At 39.6% G+C, this 26,202-nt stretch overlaps 1 protein-coding gene across 1 annotated transcript in view; it reads left to right on the plus strand.

Moving 5' to 3' along the window:
* LOC132887093 (E3 ubiquitin-protein ligase HECW1) overlaps nucleotides 1-26,202 on the plus strand; it is a 179,199-nt gene that overhangs the window by 108,345 nt on the left and 44,652 nt on the right. The window contains exons 11-16 of the mRNA XM_060922463.1: nucleotides 4,439-4,589; nucleotides 7,050-7,159; nucleotides 8,215-8,336; nucleotides 11,726-11,911; nucleotides 13,332-13,466; nucleotides 25,094-25,199. Coding sequence (XP_060778446.1) covers nucleotides 4,439-4,589; nucleotides 7,050-7,159; nucleotides 8,215-8,336; nucleotides 11,726-11,911; nucleotides 13,332-13,466; nucleotides 25,094-25,199 — 810 coding nt within the window. The remainder of the gene's footprint in view (nucleotides 1-4,438; nucleotides 4,590-7,049; nucleotides 7,160-8,214; nucleotides 8,337-11,725; nucleotides 11,912-13,331; nucleotides 13,467-25,093; nucleotides 25,200-26,202) is intronic.

The following is a 26,202-nucleotide window of genomic DNA, read 5'->3' on the forward strand; positions in this document are numbered from 1 at the left end:
GGTGGTGTAGTGGTTAGCACTGTCGCCTCACAGCAAGAAGGTCCAGGTTTGAGCCGCGTGGCCGGCGAGGGCCTTTCTGTGTGGAGTTTGCATGTTTTCCCCGTGTCCGCGTGGGTTTCCTCCGGGTGCTTCAGTTTCCTCCACAGTCCAAAGACATGCAGGTTAGGTTAACTGGTGACTCTAAATTGACCGTAGGTGTGAATGTGAGTGTGAATGGTTGTCTGTGTCTATGTGTCAGCCCTGTGATGACCTGGCGACTTGTCCAGGGTGTACCCCGCCTTTCGCCCGTAGTCAGCTGGGATAGGCTCCAGCTTGCTTGCGACCCTGTAGAACAGGATAAAGTGGCTAGAGATGAGGAGATGAGATTTATTTATTTTATTTTTTTATAAGAACTATGTCCTTATTTTGACTTAATATCTCCTATTTTTTTAATTAATAACTAATTATTTCAGGTTATTATGTCCTTATCTTGATAGCTCATTATTTCAATTATTTAATTACCTTAATAGCTCGTTATTTCAATGTAGTAACTCATTATTTCAACATGTTATGTCCTCATTTTGAGTTATGTTGTATTCCTTAATGGCAGCTACGATCTTTATGGAATTCTGTCAGTTTAAGTGTTAGGAATCAAAACTTTGACTACCTAAACCCACGTAAGTGACTTACTAATTCAATGTACAAATATCAACTAAAGCCACGTTTATGCTTATTCACCATCTAGGAAGCAGCACAAACAATAAGAATTATTATTACTATTTAACAGTTATTCCACGAAATCGAGTCGTACATGAGATGATAGCCGATGAGGCGTGTAGCACTGAGTTGGCTACAGTGGTGCTTGAAAGTTTGTGAACCCTTTAGAGTTTTCAATATTTCTGCATAAATATAACCTAAAACATCATCAGAATTTCACACAAGTCCTAAAAGTAGATAAAGAGAACCCAGTTAAACAAATGAGACAAAAATATTGTACTTGGTCATTTATTTATTGAGGAAAATGATCCAATATTAAATATCTGTGAGTGGCAAAAATATGTGAACCTCTAGGATTAGCAGTTAATTTGAAGGTGAAATTAGAGTCAGGTGTTTTCAATCAATGGGATGACAATCAGGTGTGAGTGGGCACCCTGTTTTATTTAAAGAACAGGGATCTATCAAAGTCTGATCTTCACAACACATGTTTGTGGAAGTGTATCATGGCACGAACAAAGGAGATTTCTGAGGACCTCAGAAAAAGCGTTGTTGATGCTCATCAGGCTGGAAAAGGTTACAAAACCATCTCTAAAGAGTTTGGACTCCACCAATCCACAGTCAGACAGATTGTGTACAAATGGAGGAAATTCAAGACCATTGTTACCCTCCCCAGGAGTGGTCGGCCAACAAAGATCACTCCAAGAGCAAGGCGTGTAATAGTCGGCAAGGTCACAAAGGACCCCAGGGTAACTTCTAAGCAACTGAAGGCCTCTCTCACATTGACTAATGTTAATGTTAATGAGTCCACCATCAGGAGAACACTGAACAACAATGGTGTGCATGGCAGGGTTGCAAGGAGAAAGCCACTGCTCTCCAAAAAGAACATTGCTGCTCATCTGCAGTTTGCTAAAGATCACGTGGACAAGCCAGAAGGCTATTGGAAAAATGTTTTGTGGATGGATGAGACCAAAATAGAACATTCTGGTTTAAATGAGAAGCGTTATGTTTGGAGAAAGGAAAACACTGCATTCCAGCATAAGAACCTTATCCCATCTGTGAAACATGGTGGTGGTAGTATCATGGTTTGGGCCTGATTTGCTGCATCTGGGCCAGGATGGCTTGCCATCATTGATGGAACAATGAATTGTGAATTATACCAGCGAATTCTAAAGGAAAATGTCAGGAGGTCTGTCCATGAACTGAGTCTCAAGAGAAGGTGGGTCATGCAGCAAGACAACGACCCTAATCACACAAGTCGTTCTACCAAAGAATGGTTAAAGAAGAATAAAGTTAATGTTTTGAAATGGCCAAGTCAAAGTCCTGACCTTAATCCAACAGAAATGTTGTGGAAGGACCTGAAGCGAGCAGTTCATGTGAGGAAATCCACCAACATCCCAGAGTTGAAGCTGTTCTGTACGGAGGAATGGGCTAAAATTCCTCCAAGCCGGTGTGCAGGACTGATCAACAGTTACTAGAAATGTTTAGTTGCAGTTATTGCTGCACAAGGGGGTCACACCAGATACTGAAAGCAAAGGTTCACATACTTTTGCCACTCACAGATATGTAATATTGGATCATTTTCCTCGATAAATAAATGACCAAGTATAATATTTTTGTCTCATTTGTTTAACTGGGTTCTCTTTATCTACTTTTAGGACTTGTGTGAAAATCTGATGTTTTAGGTCATATTTATGCAGAAATATAGAAAATTCTAAAAGGTTCACAAACTTTCAAGCACCACTGTATAAGCCATATATGATGAGATTGAGTGGAATAACTGTTTTATTCTATCCACATTCACTGGATTTTGAGAAACAGAGCTTTTTTTTTTGCAGAGTCGATAAATAAAAACTTTATACAAAATGTCCGACAAAATCATCTCCACTTAGAATGTCAACAAACCAGCAAAATGACAGTAGCAGTTTGTGAAAAACGCGATAATATTTCTTGAAAAATTAAAAAAAAGATATGTTCTTCCCATCGAATAATTTTATTCCATATTTTGTTGCTTTTTTTATTTTTTGGGCTTTTGTGTTTGAGTAGAGTTTTTATTTCGTCCTCAGTTGGTTCAGCAACACGCACTGCCATTTTCTTCTTCTTCTTCTTTAGGATTTTTTTGGCAATTGGCAAACCAACTTAAAGGTGCATTACCGCCACCGACTGGGCTGGAGTGCGGAACAGAAGATATTGGTGGAACTCCCCCCGATATTCTTTTAGCTATTTCTGTTTCTTTTCAATACTTGATAACAAAGCAGGCTTGTAGTACTCGAGTCCAGGACTCGGACTTGAGTCTGACTCGTGCCCTAATTTTAAGGACTCATGACTCAACTTGAACTTGAACACTGATGATTTGGACTTGGACTCAGACTTGTGCATTAACTGCATTTGGGCTCGTAAATTGGAGACAGGGACTTGGATTTTTCTTTATTTTTTGTAACATGCCATAATAATTTGGCACAAAATATTTATATCTACATTAATTTTTGTACTAATTTCATGCAAGAGTGTCACACCTGCGTGCCTTAGCGTGTGCATCAAATAGACTCTCAGGCACATTCCGGACAGCGCGTGCACCAAGTGGACTCACACCTACACAGGATTAAGGCACAATCAGAGCACCTATATAAAAACTGTGAAAATACACTTACTTTGCGAAGTATTGAGTTGCATTGCTGACACATTACTGAGCCTTATTTCCTTGTTTGGTTCCCTGATTTCCTGTTTCTCGTTTTTGATTCTGCCGAGTCTACAATAACCTGTGTGTGCCTTGCTTGACCTATTGCCTGTTCAATGTTTTACGATTTTGCCTACTGTTCTGGATTGTTTACCTGTCTTCACTTGTATTAATAAACACACCTTCTGCATTTACATCCGTCTCCTAACCATCTCTGACAGAATACTTCACACTCCCTGACTAAGAGAATGCACATTCACCTGTTCATACGTCATGTTCAGGAACAAACTAATGTTAATGGCTTACAAACAGCCACTGTCAAATGGTGCGGGTGGAGTCTTGTTCTCAGACTTGACTCGGATCAATAGTGGACTTGACTTGAAATTTTTTTAATGACTCGGACTTGAACACTGGGGACTCGAGACTGGACTCGGACTCGAGGTTTAGTGACTCGACTACAACACTGTAACAAAGTGATATGTCTGACTTGATGTGCTCCACCATTTTGTTTTTCTTTACTCACAGTATATGAGCTGGTAGCCTAGTAGTAGAGTAGCCAATCAGAGCATGCGATTTGCTCATATCCAGTGAATGTGAATAGAATAAAGCTAATATCCAATACATTAGTCTTGATTGATTGTGTGGTTGAAATAATGAGAAAGTTGAGATTTGAATGCAACAAACTTGAAATCAGATATTAAATTTATGAGTAACTAATCAGATAAGTTGAAATAATGGCATAATATTGTGAAATAAGAAGTCAAAACAATGTGATATTAGGTTGAAATAATTAGATAGCACTTAAATTTTTTTTTCACATTTTGCAGTTCAGGGATTTCATAAATTGAAATTACTTTTTCAAGAATAAAAAGTAATTTATGCAGTCTGTGTTGCTGGGATTTAAGTCATGCCAGTTGAGCATTTCTGGTGAGATTATTGTTCGTGTAATGCTTAGGCTTAAGCTTCATCTCGGAATCAGTGTAGATTAGCAATAAACATAAGGTTGCTTTTGTGTGCTATTTTATTGCTCTTATGCTGTTCTGTCTGTCTCGTTCTCTGTATGCTCAGACTGGGAAGCCAGGACAGACAGTCATGGCCGTGTCTTCTATGTTGACCATGTGAATCGCACCACCACATGGCAAAGACCCAACTATGCATCCAAATGTCCCAGCATGCACCGCTCCAACTCCATCCAGCACATGGAGCAACTCAACAGGAGGTATTTTAAAGTGAGAGAAAAGTTTCTTTAGTCGCAGGATTTTCTGGATAGAAATCTTTCATCATCTGTGTGAAGTGTTTCTTAAGCTGTAGGACAGGAAAATATGCGCCGGTGTGGGTTTCATCACAGCCAAATAGATAGGACACACACCATGGTCATATGAAGACCAAGGTCAATTGATTAAACAAGTGAAATGATATGTGACTCCTGTTTTTTTTTTTTCAGTTGAATTCAGCCTCACCACCATTTTGTGGATGAAATCGAAAATCCTTGTTTTAGAAGATGAAATCAGTTGATATTAAAATTCTGATGTTCTGTCCACAGTGCATAGCTCAGGTCATTAACAATCTGTGACCTCCTTTCTATTCTCCCGAGTATACCTCTTTTTTTTTATTTGAATAATTTACCAATGCCCAAATATGTGTTTGTAGTAATGTAATGATATATCATTTATGTTTTAGATTCATATAAAACCATATGGTGACATTTGTATTATTCACAGTTCTGCCATACATATATGTCACTTATTGCAAGTGTTTTATTGCAAGATTGAGTATGGTAGATGCATCTAGATGTATCTAAATAACACTCCATATTATTTCAAATGGGGCAGCATGGTGGTGTAGTGGTTAGCACTGTCGCCTCACAGCAGGGTCCTGGGTTCAAGCCCAGTGGCTGACGAGGGCCTTTCTGTGAGGAGTCTGCATGTTCTCCCCATGTCTGTGTGGGTTTCCTCCAGGTGCTCCGGTTTCCCCCACAGTCCAGAGACATGCAGGTTAGGCGAACTGGTGGCCCTAAACTGACTGTAGGTCTGAATGTGAGTGTGAATGGTTGTTTGTCTCTATGTGTCAGCCCTGCGATGACCTGGTGACTTATCCAGGGTGTACCCCGCCTCTCACCCATAGTCAGCTGGGATAGGCTCCAGCTTTCCTGTGACCCTGTAGAACAGGATAAGCGGCTACAGATGATGGATGGATGGATGGATGGATGGATGGATTATTTCAAATGATTGCATATTGGCATGAATTTAAAACTATGTAACCAGGTTTGGCTACAGTTACAGTATTTGTTAATATTTCAACTGTTTTTTTTTGTTTGTTTTTGCATGTTATGTACCACCAACAATTTGTCTTCCCAAAACATACACTGCAGTTGTCTTCTGCATGATTACCAAACCAAACTCCAGCAGCTTTCTAAGACTCTGTAGCTCAGCATGCTATGCTGCCATCTAGAGTACATAGGTGTAGATGTGCAGTTTATGTCAGGTCATGGGAAGCAATGGCCTAATGGTTAGAGAACCAGCTTTGGAACCAAAAGGTTGCTGGCTTGATTCCCTGGGTCAGCAGGTATGGCTGAAGTGCCCTTGAGCAAAGCACCTAACCCCAGGCTGCTCTGGGTAGGTTGTATGTTTCTCTGGATAAGAGTGTGTGCTAAATGCCATTAATGTAATATATTTATTGCCAGTGTGTATGCTAACTGATCTGGAGCCTGCTTTCCGTTTGTTCCTTTTCATAAGGAGCGTCAAAGTTGTTACTGGAGAGTGAGTGAGGAATTCATAGTTCAAGTTCGACAAGAGGTCAAAATGCGCTTAGGAGCTGTCATTTAGCTGTTTCTCGATGATCATAACACAATAAGGAACTCTTTAAATTTCCTTAATTTACAAATGTCAATCTGTAATCCCAAGTATCCGTAATGCCTACTTTTATTGCTTCTATTGCTAGATGTTTCATATATAGAAAACATGACTGAGGAGCTGTGGTATATTCTTATTATCTTTAAGAAATCCTGCACTTCATAACACATTAATCTGTGCTCCTATACCAATACAGCTCAGACGAATATAATGATGTATACAGTACCAGTGCAAAAGTCTTAAGCACATGTAAAGAAATGCTGTAGACCAAAAATGGCTTAAAAATAATGAAATGAAATTAAATGTTTCAACATTAAAAATACTATAAACAGCAGTAAACTATAATAAATGAAACAAAGTCAATATTTGGTGTGAGACGACCCTTTGCTTTAAAAAAAATAGTCGTCTCAAGTACAATTAGTGTAGTTTTATAAGGAAGTGAGCTGTAGGTTTTACTGAGCATCTTACAGAACCAGCTACAGTTCTTCTGGACACTTTGTCACACTCGCTTCTTAATTTTGCATTAAAACCCAGTAGCCTTCATTATATTTTATTTTTTAATCTGAAAAGTGCTCTCTTATGTAATATGCTGCTCAGATGCAAACAATTTTTTGTAACATTTAATTTTGTGCTGGAAAATGAACATTTGGAACTCTAAGATGTTTTTGTACTGACTTGATAAGGTAGAAGTCATAAAATAGAAATCTATAACAAAGTTTGTATGAAAAAAAAGGGTACCAAGACTTTTGCACAGTACTGTGTGCATTTGTGTATATACAGGTATATGTTCATCATTAGGCAATTCTGCATTCTTATATGCTGTTTAGGTATCAGAACATCCAGAGGACCATGGCTACTCAGGATGAGTTTGGTGGCCAAAGGCTGGAGAGCAGCAGCAGCACAGAAACCGAGAGTGATACCCCATCTCAGCCAGCTGGTATTGCAGCTCCTCATAAAACATTTTCACTTCAGCCAGAAACTATTCTATTTGTATTCTCTGGTTCGAGAGTATGTCTCATCGATTTATTTTTGTTTAAGGGAGGCACACTAGATACGAAAATATATAGATATATACTCACTGTCCACATTAACAGGAACATCTGTACACCTGCACATTTATGCACCAGGCGATTTTTTTTTTTTTCCCCTCATCTTCAGTCTCCAGTTTTGATGATCCTGTGCCCACGATAGCCTCAGATTCCTGTTCTTGGCTGAGATGAGTTGAACCTGATGTGTCTTCTGTTATTATAATCCATGCACATTGTGCATGCTGAGATGCTTTTCTGTTCACCACGTTTGTAAAGAGTGATTATATGAGTTAATATGTCCTTAATGGCAGCTTGAATTAATCTGGCTATTTTTCTCTGACCTCATTCATCAGCAAGGCTTGTCTTTCACACCATTCTGTGTAAACTCTAGAGACTGGTGTGTGTGAAATTGCCAGGAGCTCAGCAGTTTCTGGAATACTCAGACTGGCCCATCTGACACCAACAATGAATGGTGAAAGCCACAGAGATCACAATTTTTGTGAACATTAAATGAATCTTTTGACCTGCATCTGCATGATTTTATGCATTGTGCAGCTGCCACATGATTGACTGGAAAACTGCATAAATGTGCAGGTGTACAGGTGTTCCTGTTAAAGCGAACGGTGAGTGTATATTACATGTACAATACATTACATGCAAAACTAGATTGTAGACTATATGCAGATTTTATTAAAAGTTATAGCTAAGTTATAATGTTGTTTTATACAAAATCCATAGAACGAAATTCTCCTGACACATGAACCTTTAGATATCCCATGTATCTGAGGTTATTTTCAGGCATCCTTTGACATTTTCTACAATTCAGTAAGATGAATAGCTTGTAGTGGTTCCTCTCCTCAGCATGGTCATGGACATGTGACTGCACTCATCATCATGTCTTCCATTAAAAATAGTCTGTGATTTTTTGGGACTGTGGTTTTTTTCTTTCTTTCTTTCTTTTTAGATTCAAGGAGGGAAGGCTCATCTTTACCAATGAGCAATCAGAAGATCACTCTGCTACTGCAAAGTCCAGCAGTCAAGTTTGTCACTCATCCGGAATTCTTCACAGTCCTCCACGCCAATTATGTAAGGAAAAAAGAGGACATTTGGTATATGGTGTGATTGTGAGTAATGGCCTCTTGTATAATTCTAATACCTATTAATAGCTGAAGGTTGTGAGGGGAAAAAAAGCTATTAGTGTTGAGCCTTATAACATCAAGTCTCACTATAGGCATAACATACAGTATGTGCATGCATACAGGGACAACACACACACACACAGATAGGCAGCTGCAGTCATGCTTCCTCATGGTTTTAAGTACAACCTCAAATCAGAAAATAGTTGGGACGGTATGGGAAATGCAAATAAAAAATGAAAGCAATGATTTCTAAATTTACTTTGACTTATATTTCATTGCAGACAGTATGAATCCAAGATATTTCATGTTTTGTCTGGTCAACTTCAATTCAGTTGTGAATATATATCCATTCCTGCACTTCAGGCCTGCAACACACTCCGAAAAATGTTGGGACAGGGGCAATTTAGGGCTAGTAATAAGTTAAAACAATAATGATGCGATTTGAAACAGGCGATGTCAACAAGGGACTGTAATCATGAATTGGTACAAAATCAGTATCCAGGAAAGGCCTAGTCTTTGAGGAGCAAAGATGGGCTGAGGATCTCCAGTCAACAAATGTGTGAGAAAATGATTGAAATTATTAAAAACAATGTTCCTCAAAGAAAGATTAGAAGGGATTTGGACATTTCACCCCCTATGGTGCATAAGATCATGAAACAGTTCAAGGAATCAGGAGGAATTTCGATGTGTAAAGGGCAAGAGCGCAAGCCAAAGCTGAACACCCGTGATTTCTGATCCCTCAGACGGCACTGCATCAAGAACCGTCATTCATCTATAGCTGATATAACCACATGGGCTCGGGATTACTTTGTCAAACCTTTGTCAAGCACTACAATACAGAGTTATATCCACAAATGCCAGATAATACTTGACTGTGCAAAATGGATGCCTTATATTAAATGTGTCCAGAAGTACCATTGACTTCTCTGAGCTCAGAGGTATCTGGCATGGACCATCACACAGTGGAAATGTGGATTGTGGCCAGATGAATCAATATTCCGGGTCTTTTTTTCTTTTTTTTTTTAAATAAGAAATGGACACCTTGTGCTCTCAACCAAAGACGAAAATGACCATCCAGACTGTTTCCAGCAACAAAGTCCAAGAGCCAGGGTCATGGGGTTGTGTCAGTGCCTTTGGCAAAGGTAACTTTCACTTCTGTGATGCCAGCATTAATGCAGAAATGTATATTGAGATTTCTGAGCAACATATTACTCACTTCAAGATGACATATTTTCCAGGGATACTGTATTTCAACAAGACAATGCAAAACCACATTCTGTACACATTACAAAGGCATGGCTGTGGAAGAAGAAGGTGTCTATCCCCTCAGTCCCCAATAGAGAATGTGTGGAGAATTTTGAAACAAACAAAAACAAAAAAAAGACAATGATGACTTTGTACTGTTACACACCTTGAAACCTGTTTGCAGGAAGAATGGGACACAATAACACCTGAAACACTTCATCACTTGGTGTCTTCAGTCCCTAAACATCTTTTAAGTGTTGGTAAAAGGAATGGCAATATTATAAAGTGGTAAATGCTTTACCATCCTTATTTTTTAATGTGTTGCAAGAATCAAAATTGAAATAAGTGTTTATTTTGAAAAAACACTAAAATTCATGAAGTAAAAGATCAGATAACGTGTTGTATTGTTTTGTGTACGATGAAGTCAAAGATTTTTTTTTTTTTACAAATCATTGTTTTCAGTTTTAATTTCAATTTCAACATACTTGTTTTCTGATTTGGGTTTATATTTCAAGTCCATTATACTCTGCTTCTTCCAGATGGAAAGCATAATAAGCAAAAATTCATACTTGGTTATGCTTGCCATTAGACAACTCTTATGTTCAAACTAACAAACACTAAACATACATTTCTGTCGGTTGTCCTTTTGGGTCATTTGTACTCTGATTGGAACAATGTATGATTAGTTAATTTATCTGTAGTTTCTCCTCCAGAGGCATTTAAAAAAAATGAAAAAATGGATGACTGGTTCAGTAATCCACTTCAGTATTGTTTGCTACATCTTGTATTGTACCATGCACCACTTGCACCTGATCACTGCCATTGGTGTGTTTTGAACCTGTGATGCAAGTTTTTTTTTTTTCCTGTTGTTGTTTTAAGATCTAAATAGAGCTCAAATCTGATGGTGGTGGTGGTGGTGTGTAGAGGAGGAGGAGGGTTTAGTATGTATAATCACTTAGCACAGTTGGCATCGTTATACTGTGGGAAACTACAGCATGGGCTGAAAAGAAATCAGCCCCATCCAACTAATTCATCGGTGGTGCTATTGTTCTTTGTTTTGTATACAAGAGTATAAAATAATCAGCTTCCAGACATTTAAAAGGAAAAGCAGTAGTGTATATGCAATTTTTTTAATTATTTATTTATTTATTTATTTATTTAAGAGAAGGCTTATCCCCACTAGCTGGTTGTGGTGTATGTACAGACTTTTGATGTGTGTTAAATATATGAAAATAATGACAAGGGATATTTTTGACAGGACATTTTGGATAGTTAAGTGAAGCACAAGAATGTGTTTTTGGCTGAAAGGTGATGCTGTTTGATGATCCATTATTAGAGCTGCTTTACTATTGATTGAAGTCTCCTGAGCTAACAGAGAGAGACAGTGGATACAGACATGGGGTGCTAGCTGTGCTTAGTAGTGCTTCAAGGCAGAAAATAAAACCCAGTATAAATTTGGTCTTTGCCTCAGACTCTAGTCCTTAATTTGTATGTCTGATTTGAGTTGTGCTTGTATTAATTCTTACTTGGATTAGGTTGGTTTATCTATGACTAAAACCCTAAATTGGTTTTGAGCATATGAGTCTGGTTTTGAGCTCAGACTTTGACTTGGAAATTCTATATTTCTGCAGTGTTGCATGTGCTAACATGGTAGTTTACATAAATAATTTGTCTCATGTTAAAAAAAAAATGTTACGGCTTGGATGGGGGGGGGCAGTGACTTGTTTACAACATTGCCCTTATCAGATGATTGTACGATCACTAATCCTGCTCGGTGCCTGTGGTTAGCCAAGCTGTTATATATGCATCTGTTAATTCATGAATGTAAAATCAGAATTGATTTTTCTGTTCTCAGAATGTACCGACTGAAAACAGTGTAATAACTTAGAACAAGCAAGTCTTTTGTTTCTGTCAGTGTGAACGCATTTATTGACATACTTCCTCCTGGGTTACAAGTTTGATTTACCCCATTAAAATCACACAGTGCCTTTGTGTTTATACACACACCTATACACTGTATAAGACACACCTCATACTATGTAGTCTCCACACAGCCACATGCATCATGCTGTCAATCTGGCTCATTTGCAGGGGGCATACCGGATGTTCACCAACAGCACCTGCCTAAAGCACATGATTTTGAAAATCCGGCGAGACACTCACAACTTTGAACGCTACCAACATAACCGCGACCTTGTCACTTTCCTTAACAAGTTTGCAGACACACAGCTGGAGTTGCCAAGAGGCTGGGAGATCAAAGTAGATCCACAGGGCAAGGTGAGCCTTTCCATAAAGTCAAAACCCGGGATCCTTTCATTACCATGTCTTTGTATACAGTACTGTTCAAAAGTATTAGGTAGCCTATTACATTATTCCTGAGACTATATTTTAAAGCAACCATCATTATACCAAATATTGACTTTGTTTTATTCATTAGTTTACTGCTCTTAATAGTATTTTTAAATGTAGAAACATTTTGTTTCATATAAAAATTAAAGGGGTACAAAATATAATATATACGGTTGCTGATGTGACAAAGTAACGTATTCTTAAGTATTCTATCAAATTTATGTACTAGAAAACAACGAAATATCTTGGTAATTGTAAATATAATACTTCATACGCTAAATCGCACAAGAGTCGCCATTTTTAAAAGACCGTGACGTCAGCTACCCACTGCACTAGTGGAACTCTCTGAAATAGAGGAGATAAGTGTGTAATCATGGCGTCGGGTGCATCAAGTGAAAGCGACAGCTCTGTCGAATCATACGAAGAGATCCCGCAAGACACACTGCAAGCAAGCTATGGCTTAGAAGGGTACCAGTTTGAACCTAGGAGAGGTACTCTCGACTCCGGTGATGAAATAAGAGAAGAAAGCTCGGATGACGGCGAGGATGAGACTGATGCTGACCATGGGCATGGCGAGCGTGGGGCAGAGCGTCTGCGTGCAGGTGACACGGCGTGGTGCTCGTGCGGAAAATGTAACGTGGAGTTGCTCACGAGTCCAGCAGAATTTATTTGCTGCAATGAGATAGGCGCCACCCGTGGACTTGCAAAATCGTCGCAAGAGGCAGAAACAGGTATTTCACACGTGCTATTCCCAACCTCAATGAGCCAACACAACTGGGCACATACATACGTCATGAGTGTTACGCAGAGAAAATGAACGTGCATTCTGATTGGATAAAATTAATATCATGGCAGGCTGTTCAAACTGCGGAAATAGTTTGCTCGAGCTACTTTCAAAACACTATAACTTTCCAACCTTAGAACAAAAAACTTTTGTAAGTCTTGAATAAGGTTCATCAATGTGTGTTTTATTGTTATATTTACTCTATATATTGCCCTCTGTTCCCCTTTAAGTAGTCTAATGTGCATTATATCATTTTAAAATCGTAGCATATGGATATGTTCTTTCAAATGACATACCTCTATCTTCTCAAAGTTAAAGCACATAATGTCCTTTCATTTTACTAATATATGTATATGGGTTGTTAAAAGTCCCTGGGTGCCTTCATTTCATTCTGTAAAGGAAATATGCTCTCAAAAACAACTAAATTATTCAGTAAATATTTGCTGAGACCATCATTTGCCATCAGAGTTACCCAGATTTTCTTGGGTTTGCTGTTATGCAGTACAATAAATTAGTCAAAAGTATGACTTGCAGTGTGTAATTGTCTTCCTTTCTCTGTTGCAGTCATTTTTTGTGGACCACAACAGTCGAGCCACTACCTTTATTGATCCCAGAATCCCCTTTCAGAATGGAGGTTTGCCTAATCACCTCACACACAGGCAACACCTACAGAGACTACGCAGCTACAGTGCTGGAGAGGTGGGTGAACATACACACACAGAGAGAGAGAGAGAGAGTGTACCAGTCAAAAGTTTGGACACACCTTCTAATTCAATGGTTTTTCTTCATTGTTATTAAATAAAGACACTTCATGTCATAAAGTAACGATGGATGTTGTTTCTCTTTACTTAGTTGAGCGGTTCTTGATATAATATGGATTACTACAGTTGTGGAATAGGGCTATTTGTATTTGTATATTTACTATTTGTATCATATGTTGTACTGTATCTGCTGAAGTGCATTGCATTGTATCTGCATATATATTTGTGTAAGGATGTACAGTATACATTATACTGCATATTTATAGATTTAACAATTATTCGTCGAAGGCAAACTGAATATCGGTGAATAATAACTGAGACAAAGTTGAGGTTATTTTTCACAGATATCCACTGAGCCTGTGGCGGATAATTGTTTTAGTATAAATACACAGACGATGATTTTTAAATTTTTTAAATCAGATTAAAAATAATTTATTTCAAACTTCAAAAGTGGCATGCAGATGTAATAACAACGTGGTACAAGGTTGTGTCACTTATCTATGCCGACTCACATAAAATACTTTGTTTTGAAATCGATAAAATAAATCACAATTCCACCTTACCTTTGAATATTTTTAGACCAAACTTTGTAGCATGTTTAGTGCTTTGAGTAACAGCATTTTCTTTCATACTTTGTAATTCTTCCTCACTTACGGTGTCAAAGTGATTAGCAGTCTTTTTGTCACTCTCGGCCAAGGGTTCTCAACCTTTTCTACTTTGAGGCCCACCTATTCATACTTCTAATGAGTCGGGGCCCATTAAAAAAGATCCCCGATTATTTTGGTTCATCTATTTTATTAGAACCTAATAAGCTACTGTAAAGTGTATTAATGGGATGTAACGTCACTCCCTGTTACAGATGGGAGCCCAGGAATTAAATAAATGCAGTAAACACAAACTGTTTTTAATTGTAGGTGTTGTATTTAAAACTGTATGGATGTGCCAGAAGCCAACATAAAACCATGCATACAGGTCATTCTCAGCCAAAAGGGATTAATGATCCAAAAGTGGAGTCTGGTCGACTAACACAAGAACTTATTGCCATGTTTGTGTACAGCAAACAAGCAAGTTATTAAAACCAAGAAGTACACTCAAAAGAAGTGGATATAGAAACCACTCAGTGGGATTAGATCCTTACATGCTAACAAAGAAGGATTTTCCTATGAAAGAAAAATTTGCAAGCTAAATGTGACATTAGTAGAATAAATGTTGATCCCATTGTAGCTGGAACTAATTACAAACACGATAGTTATGCATACTATTAATTAACTGAATATGAAGATAATTAACAGACAATCAACAGATTTTAAGGGTTTTTTAAGACTGTGTATATTTTTAGTCTTTTGTATTTGTAATTATTTGTATCTGTACATGCACGACCCCACCAGCTCTGCTGATCAACTTATCGTGTTTAAATAAAGTTATTCATTAATTCATTCATTATAAGCTGGAAAATTATCCATCCGTTGAGTTCCCCGATATCTCAAACTACCCGGTGCTGCAGACATCGTTCTACATGGACACACAGATGAAAACCTGGAAGAGCATGGAGGAGTACAACTTTTTATATTTGACTGGGTTAAAGATCTGGGGATCAAAACACTACAAGATAAATCCTGTATTGCCTGTATCGTTTTTGCCCAGGTAAATAGGAGTTTCTGGGCTTTTTGTCCGCATCTTTGTGATGGTTGGTAGGACGCTACAAGTTTTAGTATCGGGTGTAAACAAACTATAGCTGCTCGATTCTCAATCCTCCCTGCTCTTCTATTCCAGCAGGCATAACAGATCCATATAATTTACCCACAAACATATTTATTTATTCAGTCCGCTGTGCTCTCGCACTCTCTCTCTCTCTCTCTCTCAGACCAATCTGGCCATTTTCCTCTGATCTCTCTTCTGAACAAGGCGTTTATTTCCACCCAGAGAACTGTTGCTCACTTAATTTTTTTTTTGTTTTTCGCACCATTCTGTGTAAACTCTAGAGGGGTGGGTGTGTGTGTGTGTGTGTGTGAAAAGCCCAGGAGTTCAGCAGTTTCTGAAATGCTCAGACTAGCCCGTCCGGCTCAAACCAACACCCATGCCACAGTGAAAGTCATAGAGATCACAATTTTTCCCATTCTGCTGTTTGAAGTGAATGTTAACTGAAGCTCTTGATTTATATCTGTATGATTTTATGCATTGTGCTGCTCTCAAGGGATTGGCTGATTAGATAACTGCATAAAACAGCAGGTGCATGGGTGTTCCTAATGGATACAGGTCATTTCGTCCAATGCCATTTCGTCCAGTAGTTAAGACATTTCATCCAAAGCCTTTTTCATACGCACTATCAATTGTTTTATATTTTGGGTATTTGTTTGTTCAGAAAAAGGAGCAATTCTCAATGGAATTTGACCGAAGCAAATCACATTTTTGCAAAATGAAAACGAAACCGGAAATGATGGGAATCAGCGAGTGTTAACTTCAGGCGCGTTCAGCTGGGGCCGCTTGTGGGGAGAGATCGTTTTTATTCTACCAAATTACATAGAAAATCTATACTCGCACTTGCTAGATATCCTTAGCAAGTGCAAGATATGAGATATAATATCCAGATATGAGAAAACGTGTTTTCTTAGTCTTTATATAGGCACGGTGATGCCTCTTGATCATGTGCAGGTGAGCCTCATTAACAGCACGCATGCAAGAGTCTGCTCGGGTGCGCTCCGGACTGTGCGCGTACCAAGCAGACTCTCGCATGCGTGCTGTTAATGAGGCTCACCCGCACATGATCAAGAGGCATCAGCGTGCCTATATAAAGACTGAGAAAACATATGTTCAATGCAAAGTATTACACCACGTCAGTGCACATTACCAAGCCTTTTGCTCCCGTGTAGATTCCCTGGGTTTCTAATCCTGTTTCCTGTTCTTAGTTTCTGTTTTTGACTTTGCCTGATTTAGCCTGTTTGTACCTCATCTGACCTTTTGCTAGTTTCACGTTCACAAGATTGCCTGCTGTTTTGGATTGTTTGCCTGTATGTTTTCACAATTGTTAATAAACATTACTTCTGCACTTGCATCCATCTCCTACCGCTCTCTGACAGTGGGAGGTACATATAGGTTATTAGGTATATAAATCACAATTTATGCATGAGTTTAGTGAGGGGGGAGTATATTTATTTTATTAATTTCCATTTATTACGGGGAGACACAGTCATAAACCTGCTTAATGCACTCCCTTAAATGAATTATGGTTTGTTTATATCACGATCTTGTCGCTCATATAAAATAATTGATAGTGCATATGAAAAAGGCTTTGGATGAAATGTCTCAACTATTGGACAAAATGGCATTGGACAAAGTGTCCTGATTCCTTCCTAATAAAGTGGCCAGTGAGTGTATATCCTAATGCCCTAATTACACTTTTATATTGCAGTAGGCCTATTATCTTTTGTATGCCTTGCATTTTTACACTGATTCGCACTTCTGGTTAGATGCCAACTGCATTTTGTTGGTTAACTACTTGTTCTTGTTCAATGACAATAAAGTTTAATCAAATTGAATTTAATCTAATTACTGTTTGATGATCTCAAACAGGGCGGCACGGTGGTGTAGTGGTTAGTGCTGTCGCCTCACAGCAAGAAGGTCCGGGTTTGAGCCCCGGGGCCGGCGAGGGCCTTTCTGTGTGGAGTTTGCATGTTCTCCCCGTGTCCGCGTGGGTTTCCTCCGGGTGCTCCGGTTTCCCCCACAGTCCAAAGACATGCAGGTTAGGTTAACTGGTGACACTAAATTGACCGTGAGTGTGAATGGTTGTCTGTGTCTATGTGTCAGCCCTGTGATGACCTGGCGACTTGTCCAGGGTGTACCCCGCCTTTCGCCCGTAGTCAGCTGGGATAGGCTCCAGCTTGCCTGCAACCCTGTAGAAGGATAAAGCGGCTAGAGATAATGAGATGAGATGATCTCAAACACATTAAGAAGGTAAGAAATTAAACTAACTTTTGATGAGGCATACCTGTTAATTGAAAAGCATTCCAGGTGACTACCTCATGAAGCTGGTTAAGATAATGCCAATAGTGTGCAAAGCATCATGAAAGTAAACTGTGGCTACTTTGAAGAATCTAAAGTTTTTGCTTACCACATAATTCTATATATGTTCCATATGTTATTTCACAGTTTTGCTGTCTTCAGTATTGTTCTATAATGTAGAAAATAGTTGAAATGAATGAGTAGGTGTGTCCAAACTTTTAACTGGATGAATGGATGGATACATATCTTTATAAATCCCTGGAGGGAAATTAAATGATTATAGCAGCTAGATACATTGAAATACATTAAAATGCAACTATCAACAGATACATTAAAATAGAGACGAAAATGTCAGTCCCAGTTAAGAAGCAGTCCTCATATATTCAAGTGATTGAGGATACTGAAGTGTTCTAATCGTCCAGATGTGCAAAGAGCAGAGTGCATACAGTGGTGCTTGAAAGTCTGTGAACCCTTTAGAATTTGATATTTCTGCATAAATATGACCTAAAACATCATCAGGTTTTCACACAAGTCCTAAAAGTAGATAAAGAGAATCCAGTTAAACAAATGAGACAAAAATATTATACTTGGCCATTTATTTATTGAGGAAAATGATCCAATATTACATATCTGTGAGTGGCAAAAGTATGTGAACCTTTGCATTCAGTATCTGGTGTGGCCCCCTTGTGCAACAATAACTGCAACTAAATGTTTCCGGTAACTGTTGATCAGTCCTGCACACCGGCTTGGAGGAATTTTAGCCCATTCCTCCGTACAGAACAGCTTCAACTCTGGGATGTTGATGGGTTTCCTCACATGAACTGCTCGCTTCAGGTCCTTCCACAACGTTTCGATTGGATTAAGGTCAGGACTTTGACTTGGCCATTCCAAAACATTAACTTTATTATTCTTTAACCATTCTTTGGTAGAACGACTTGTGTGCTTACGGTCGTTGTCTTGCTGCATGACCCACCTTCTCTTGAGATTCAGTTCATGGACAGATGTCCTGACATTTTTCTTTAGAATTCGCTGGTATAATTCAGAATTCATTGTACCATCAATGATGGCAAGCCATCCTGGCCCAGATGCAGCAAAACAGGCCCAAACCATGATACTACCACCACCATGTTTCACAGATGGGATAAGGTTCTTATGCTGGAATGCAGTGTTTTCCTTTCTCCAAACATAACGCTTCTCATTTAAACCAAAAAGTTCTATTTTGGTCTCATCCGTCCACAAAACATTTTTCCAATAGCCTTCTGGCTTGTCCAAGTGATCTTTAGCAAACTCCAGATGAGCAGCAGTGTTCTTTTTGGAGAGCAGTGGCTTTCCTCCTTGCAACCCTGCCATGCACACCATTGTTGTTCAAATCATCAAGTTTATTTGTATAGCGCTTTTAACAATAAACATTGTCGCAAAGCAGCTTTACAGAATTTGAACGACTTAAAACATGAGCTAATTTTATCCCTAATCTATCCCCAATGAGCAAGCATGTGGCGATGGTGGCAAGGAAAAACTCCCTCAGACGACATGAGGAAGAAACCTTGAGAGGAACCAGACTCAAAAGGGAACCCATCCTCATTTGGGCAACAACAGACAGCCTGACTATAATATTAACAGTTTTAACAGGTATAACCCTCAACTGTCCTCATGGGGCCATCCTTCACAGGAGCGGTGCGATAAAACTCCGACCAGACACAGGGCACCAGGATGGATCAAGCAGGTCCGAGGGGCAGAAGAGGCCAGTATCTCAATCCCAGGATCAACATGTAACTCAGAGGGACAGATTGGGGGGGGGGGAAAGAAAACACAGGTTGTTAGGTATGCCCTAAAAATGACAAGTATTAAATCTGTGTGGTAGGCTCGCAGAGACGAGAGTCTTTACATCAGGCATAACACATAACAATGGCATGTTAATATGGTAAAAAATATATCATGACCTGCTCTGGCTGGCTGCTTGATTGGGTGATGGGAGCACAGTCCTCAGCAATGATGAGATTCAGATGGGACCCTTAGGGCTGGCCAAGACAATTCAGTTACATTTCACCGGGTCTGGGACATGCGACAGAATGTCTGACGGCCGATTCCCTGCAGGCTACGATAGCCAGTCGAGGTCTCCACCCTCTCCACCAAAAGATTTCCTGTTGACTCCATGTAACTCAGAGGGACAGATTTGGGGTGGGGGGGAGGGAAAGAAAACACAGGTTGTTAGGTATGCCCAATGTCACCTGAATAAGTAGGAGCAGTATACATATTGCACTGAGTACAAGCAGGGACTCCGGCAACTAACTATGACAGCATAACTAAAAGGAGAGAGCCAGAAGGTAACACAGGCATGAGGGAGCCCCGGGACATAAAGCAGCCAGCCACTACACCGTCAACAAACTTGAGTGAGCAAGCGAGTGGGGACTGACGGCATCCATACATCCCAGTTTACCAAAACACTATGTCTGAGGACCCTCCAGATCTACTCCTTTACCTCATAAACACCATTAACAAAAGGCTTGACTAAACAGATATGTTTTCAGCCTAGACTTAAATGCTGAGACTGTGTCTGATTCCCGAACATTACTTGGAAGGCTGTTCCATAACTGTGGGGCTTTGTAAGAAAAGGCTCTGCCCCCTGATGTAGCCTTCACTATACGAGGTACCAGCAGATAGCCTGCACCTTTTGATCTAAGTAGGCGTGGCGGGTCATAGAGGAGCAGAAGTTCACTCAGGTACTGTGGTGCGAGACCATTTAGTGCTTTAAAGGTCAATAGTAGTATTTTATAATCAATACGAAATTTGATTGGGAGCCAATGCAGTGTGGATAAGACAGGCGTGATGTGGTCATATTTTCTAGTTCTAGTAAAGACTCTTGCTGCTGCATTTTGAACTAACTGGAGCTTGTTTATGCACTTATTGGAACATCCAGACAGTAAGGCATTACAATAATCCAACCTGGAGGTAACGAAAGCATGGACTAGTTTTTCTGCATCATGCAATGACATTAAATTTCTTATCTTTGCAAAATTTCTGAGATGAAAGAAAGCTATCCGGGTGATGTTATCAATGTGAGTTTCGAATGAAAGACTGGGGTCAATAATCACTCCGAGGTCTTTTACTCCTGCACGTGAAGAAACAGAAAGGCCATCCAGAGTCACTGTGTAATCAGAAAACTTACTTCTAGCTGTATGTGGTCCTAGTACAAGTACTTCAGTCTTGTCAGAGTTAAGCAGAAGGAAATTAATAAGCATCCAGTGTCTAATGTCCTTAACACATTCCTCAATTCTATTAAGCTGGTGTCTCTCATCAGGTTTTGCAGAGACATACAACTGTGTGTCATCAGCATAACAGTGGAAACTAATACAATGTTTACGAATAATATCGCCCAGAGGTAACATATATAGAGAAAAAAGCAGTGGACCCAAGACAGAACCTTGTGGAACACCAAACTTTACCTCGGTACGTCTAGAAATATCACCATTTATATCAACATACTGATAACGATCAGTTAGATAAGACCTGAGCCAGGAGAGGGCCATTCCCTTAACTCCCACAACATTTTCTAGTCTATCCAGAAGAATGGAATGATCAATGGTATCAAATGCTGCACTAAGGTCAAGCAACACAAGTAACGAGACACAGCCCTGATCAGACGCCAACAGTAGGTCGTTTACTACTTTAACCAGTGCTGTCTCTGTGCTATGATGAGGTCTAAATCCTGACTGATACATTTCATGGATGTTATTCCTATGTAAATATGAGCATAACTGCTGTGCCACAGCTTTTTCAAGGATCTTGGAGATAAAGGGGAGGTTTGATATTGGCCGATAATTGGACAGCTGACAGGGATCAAGGTCAGGTTTTTTAATCAGGGGTTTGATAACTGCTAGTTTAAAGGATTTGGGTACATAGCCAATCATAAGAGAAGAATTTATTATTTTTAGAAGCGGTTCAATTACTCCAGGCATTATCTGTTTGAATAGATGTGTCGGTAAGGGATCTAGTACGCAAGTTGAGGCTTTTGATGTAGAGATTAATGAAAGTAATTCAGTTTCTTTTAGGGGAGTAAAACATTCTAACTGATGATCTGATACAGTTATATTGTTAACTACAAGGTCACTTTCATTGTCTAACCTTAAATTAGTAGTTTGAATTTTTTGTCGGATATTCTCAATTTTGTCATTAAAAAAATTCATGAAGTCGTTGCTACTACATACTGCAGGTGTGCATGTGTTGATAGTGGACTTATTCCTGGTTAATTTTGCTACAGTATTAAATAGGAATCTAGGATTATTTTTGTTATCTTCTATTAGGGAGGAGAAATATGTTGATCTCGCAGCACTAAGAGCTTTTCTATACTTCAGGAAGCTCTCCTTCCAAGCTAATTTGAACACTACCAATTTTGTTTGACGCCATTTACGTTCCAATTTTCGAGTGGTCTGTTTTAATGTGCGAGTGTCATCATTATACCAGGGTGCTAATTTTTTGTCTCTGACCATTTTCCTTTTTAGAGGAGCTACATTATCTAAAGTATGGCGGAATGTTGACTCTAAGCATTCAGTTGCCTGATCAAGTTCTGCAGGGGCTGACAGTGACCCAATCAAAGTTGACAGCTCTGGGAGATCATTTATAAAGCTCTGTGCAGTAGTTGACGTGAAAGTACGTTTAATACAGTAGCGTGGTGATGTGCATATATTATTACTCAGACATATCTTGAATGAGATGAGACAATGATCTGAGATAACTTCAGACTGTATGACTATATTATCTACGTTTAATCTGAATGTTAGTATTAGATCAAGGGTGTGACCACCATTATGGGTCGGTCATATGACATTCTGCTTAATCCCGACTGAGTCTAATGGCCCTTTTCCACTACCCTTTTTCAGCTCACTTCAGCTCACTTCAGCCCGACACAGCTCGCGTTTCGACTACCAAAAACCAGCACGACTCAGCTCGCTTCAGCCCTGCTTAGCCCCTAAAACTCGCACCGTTTTGGAGTGGGGCTGAAGCGAGCCAAAGCGAGCCGAGTGAGGCTGGGGGCGTGAGCAGACACTCCCCTGTGCACTGATTGGTGAGGAGGAGTGTCCTCACATGCCCACACACGCCCCGCGAGCACACTGGGATCTGTAAACACTGCAAACCCGGAAGGAGAATAATTACGAATTACGAGAATTTCTGAAGCCTTATGTGCCTCGCCTCATCTATACGCTCTTGCCAGTATCTGTTCGCGTTGTCGGTGACAACAAGCCACAGCACCAAGACCAGCAACACTAACGACTTCATGTTTATTGTTTACTATCCGGGTCGTGAGACTACCGCTTAAAAGCTCACTGATGTCACTGTTTGCGCTGCTTAACGACATCACCTGACGTCCACCCACTTTCGCTAACTCCACCCAATGTGTCCACCCACTTCCAGCCAGCACGGTTCAGCGCGGTTGTAGTCAAAATGCAACTCCAACAGCCCCGCTCAGCTCGACTCAGCACGGCACGGCTCAGCCGCGTTTGTAGTGGAAAAGCGGCATAAGATGGACACAAACGCTGTTTTTAAAGGGTCTTCTGGGTTATCGAAGTGAATATTAAAATCTCCGACAACTAAAGCTTTGTCTAAGGAAATAACCAGATCTGAGATAAAATCTGCAAATTCAGAAAGAAACTCAGAATATGGCCCCGGGGGCCTGTAAATAATAAGCATTGGAATTAACTGGGCAGACTTATTTTTCGAGGCTACATACATTATATGAGTATGAAGAACTTCAAATGTATTAAATTTATAACCAGGTTTTTGTGTTACACCTAGATAATCGTTATAAATAACCACGACGCCTCCTCCTCTGCCAGTTAGACGAGGCTGGTGTATATAACTGTATCCAGGAGGACTCGCTTCATTTAATGCTATATATTCATTTGGCTTAATCCATGTTTCTGTTAAACACAGTACATTAAACTCCTGATCAGTAATGAGTTCATTAACCATTAGCGCTTTAGATGTAAGAGATCTAATATTTAATAGCCCCACCTTTAGATCAAAGGTGCTGGCAGCAGCTGTACAGTCAGTATGATCTAATTTTATATTGATTAGGTTACTGGAACAAACTCTCTGAAAATTTCTACCTTTTTGTTGAGCTCCGGGAACAGACACAGTCTCGATGTAGTGGGCCCTGAGTGACGACTCTGTGCAGCTAGCAGACAGTCGGTTTAGCCTGTTCGTCTGCTCCCTGGCCTTGGCTCTGGATTGTCAGAAATTAACTAGGCCTGTTCTGAGACTATGACCTATGCTCCTGATGGTGGACTCATGAACATTAACATTAGCCAATGTGAGAGAAGCCTTCAGTTGCTTAGAAGTTACCCTGGGGTCCTTTGTGACTTTGCTGACTATTATATGCCTTGCTCTTGGAGTGATCTTTGTTGGTCAACTCCTCCTGGGGAGGGTAACAGTGGTCCTTGAATTTCCTCCATTTGTACATGTAGTAATCCCTGATGTGGGTGGAGCACAGAAGCACGGCAGGCGAGAGTTGGTGTTCACACAGACACTCTGCCCCTCCTTTTATACTCCATCCCTGCAACAAACAAACACACACACATTAATTGACACCAGGTGTAATGACTTAGCCACTTACCTTCCCCGACCCCACCCTCCATTCACAGACTGCTGCTTGGCCACGCCCCTGCTGCCACAGTACACAATCTGTCTGACTGTGGATTGGTGGAGTCCAAACCCTTTAGAGATGGCTTTGTAACCTTTTCCAGCCTGATGAGCATCAATCATGCTTTTTCTGAGGCCCTCAGAAATCTCCTTTGCTCGTGCCATGATACACTTCCACAAACATGTGTTGTGAAGATCAGACTTTGATAGATCCCTGTTCTTGAAATAAAACAGGTTGCCCACTCACACCTGATTGTCATCCCATTGATTGAAAACACCTGACTCTAATTTCACCTTCAAATTAACTGCTAATCCTAGAGGTTCACATACTTTTGCCACTCACAGATATGTAATATTGGATCATTTTCCTCAATAAATTAATGAGCAAGTATAATATTTTTGTTTCATTTATTTAACTGGGTTCTCTTTATTTACTTTTAGGACTTGTGTGAAAATCTGATGATGTTTTAGGTCATATTTATGTAGAAATATAGAAAATTCTAAAGGGTTCACAAACTTTCAAGCACCACTGTAGATAATTTGCCTTTAACTAAATCCAATGAAGATTGATTGTGGAACTGTTGGAATAACTCAGAGAACTTGGGCAGGAGTAAGGGAATTATCACCCCAAAGAGTATGGAGGAAACGGGGAGATGGTGTGTGTGGAAACTGTCACTAGTAGAGAAACTGGTAAATTAATTTTATAGGAAATTTACTAGGAAGCTTCAGGACTGGTATTTCTCCGAAGGTTCAGTTATATAACTTATAGCTCCATGTAAACATGGCTTGATATATTACAATGCAGACTGTCATAAATGACACAGAGACTCATTTGTCTTTGTAAAATCTGCAGAAAGAGTTATTTATTTATATACAATATGCATGCGTGTGTGTGTTTGAGTGGCTGCATATTTTTGTGCTTTTCCAAAGGCGTCTGACGTGTCCCGCACCCGAGGTGCATCTCTCGTAGCCAGGCCTGGCAACAGCCTTGTAGCTACCATCAGGAGCCAGCACCACAATGACTCCGTGCCCTTAGGTCAGAGGCTCACACACCCACACACACAATTTCTAAAATTAAACACAGACAAAACCAAATTTCTGCTGCAAGTCTCGTTTTTCTAGAAATGTAAATGTTAGGGCTGTCATGTGACACTCAGGAATTTTTATGTTTTGATGTTTTTCTTTAAGTTAAACCAAATACTATTTCACACCTTACAATAAATCTGCCTTTGGTGACATTTCGGCAGAATTAGTCTTAGTACATGTAAGAGATAATGCGCTGAATAACTTTAGATTTCACAAGCTGATGTTGCTTTTTCCATCAGAAAGTATTAGAGGATCACTGCTACAGTCATCTTTCTGACACTCACAAAGCAATGGATGGTTTAGACATCAGTACTACTCATCTCACCAAGCGACCTGACACATGTGACTTCATTAGTAACCACATCCTCTATGAAGCACATATGCAGTCCTTACCCCCAACTTATTTTTTGGATACCTTTTACATCTTTATGTGTCCTCAAATTGTGAAGTCTGACTTCTTACAGAACTACATCCAGTTTTTCCTCAGTTGTTGGCAAGTACTTCAGTGCTGTGGCCTCAAGACTTTGGAGTCCTCTGCTTCAGTATCCCTGTGGCTGCTCTTCTACTGCATCTCATTTAATGACCTTCTTTTTCACACAGCACTAGCCTTCTCTTTTTACTCTGTATACCTCATAGTGTTTTTGTTTGCTCTTCTTCTGTGTCTTTTGTGCTTGTATTATATAAAGGGACTTGGGTATGAGAAAGGCACAAAAGATCTTTTTTTTTTTAGAAAAGCCAGCAAGCAAGCAAACAAATCTTGGTTTATTTGGTCTGAAATAATAATTGAATAAGACTGTGCATGTTAGATTGATTCCCCCCCAATAACGACATGTTACAAAGAGCGTCATTCCTCTTACAACACAGCAATTTGCCTTCAGTTATAATTTTTAATTTACTAATGTAGGGCACAGTATTCCTTTATCAGTTCACAGTTACAAGTAATGTTTTGGAGC

This window comes from Neoarius graeffei, chromosome 5 (assembly GCF_027579695.1).
Source record: "Neoarius graeffei isolate fNeoGra1 chromosome 5, fNeoGra1.pri, whole genome shotgun sequence".
Lineage (NCBI taxonomy): Eukaryota > Metazoa > Chordata > Actinopteri > Siluriformes > Ariidae > Neoarius > Neoarius graeffei.